Source organism: Cervus elaphus, chromosome 21 (assembly GCF_910594005.1).
Source record: "Cervus elaphus chromosome 21, mCerEla1.1, whole genome shotgun sequence".
In the NCBI taxonomy this organism is placed as follows: domain Eukaryota; kingdom Metazoa; phylum Chordata; class Mammalia; order Artiodactyla; family Cervidae; genus Cervus; species Cervus elaphus.
This window is the reverse complement of record NC_057835.1, coordinates 64,838,725-64,840,116: the sequence shown is the minus strand read 5'-3', so window position 1 is coordinate 64,840,116 and position 1,392 is coordinate 64,838,725. Positions and strand designations below refer to the sequence as shown.

Genomic DNA, 1,392 nt, shown 5'->3' with positions numbered 1-1,392 from the left:
CAGGCATTATTCATCCCTCCTTCTGGAAGGTTGTCAGTGGCATCAATGCCCAGTGCCTGCACGGACCCTCTGCTCTGTAGGAAGAATAGGATTAAATAAGAACCCTTCTGTGAGCCATCCTTTAGTCATCTGGTCTCACCCAGACTTGCCTCTCTGTCACTGAGTCATAATAGAGCATTTCTGATTCAATTCACTTCCCAGGGAGGGAGATACTATTTGATCCCCAAATGGATCTCATGATTCTGCTAAAAGCCAGCTCTGCTTTGTGAATTGTTCAGTGTTTCCAGAAGCCCTAAGCTTGGTTGTAAGCATTGTTGTCAGCTTGACTTGGGAAGACAGGCTGGGGTCCAGGCCCAAGTGTTCAAGACGTCCTGTGGGTGATGTTTGTGCAGCGTGACCAGATGCAAAGTCCCCTTCCCAGGCTCCCCAAGCCTGGAGGAAGGGGCGGGGCTAGCCTGGAGAAAGGGGCGGGGCTAGCCTGGAGGAAGGGGCGGGGCTAGCCTGGAGCTGCTGTGGCTGCTCAGGCTAGGAAACATTCTTTGCATCCTGCCTAACCGCTCCCTTTCCCACTGCCCCTGATCCAGACCACTGGTCCAAGCTCCCTAAATAGTCTCCACGTCAAAGCTGCTGTCCTAAAATTACCCTAGACAAAGGGAGGCCCACGGGGGAGGGTCTGGTCGTGGAACACAGACCAAACTGCCAGTCAGCAGAGTCTGAGCCCCGGGCACAATTCTCTATGGCTGAAAGGAGAATGCAGGGAGATTAGTCTTCTCTGGTTCTGCACTGGACCAGGGAAGATTCCTTCTCTTCTCTGGTTCTACACTGGCCTCTACAAATTTCCCCTTTCGCCTATAGAACATGTTCTTTAATCCATGCCATGTGGATGTTGGAATTCATCCCAACCCCTGGTGCAGCACAGGTTCAATAAACTGGGCTTAATGCGAGATGATACAATATATGAGAATAACGGTGGAAAAGAAGCCATAAGAAGGCTTCCGGGGAACCTTTGTAATGACAGAGTGTTTCCCATTAAGAGACCACTGGACCCGGGCGTGAGGCAGCAGATCCTGCCTAAAGAGCAGTGGACAGAGCATGGGGAGGATAAATTCTACCTTGAGCTATATCTGAAAGAGGTTATTCAGGAAAGAAAAGAGAGACAAGAATGGGCAAAGAAATAATTTAGTAGTCTAAATCTGTGGATACAACTGTTCTCAAGTGATTTTTTATGAAGTTGGTTAAACCTGAATTGTACAGTGTAGAACTATTTGGGCTGTAAATGTATTGCTTTAAATAAATATTTTAATTATTGCTGGGAAAAAAAAGGGGGGCCCAAGGGGCCCACCTGGCTTGGCACTGTCTGAGCTTGGCTGAACAATACACGGGTTGTACTCC

General features: G+C 48.7%; 1 protein-coding gene across 1 annotated transcript; it reads left to right on the top strand.

Moving 5' to 3' along the window:
- Positions 1 to 938: 938 nt before the first annotated feature.
- On the top strand, positions 939 to 1,178 carry LOC122679389 (cytochrome b-c1 complex subunit 7-like). The gene has a single exon (XM_043880036.1). It carries the CDS (start codon positions 939 to 941, stop codon positions 1,176 to 1,178), a length of 240 nt encoding a protein of 79 aa, XP_043735971.1.
- Positions 1,179 to 1,392: the final 214 nt, after the last annotated feature.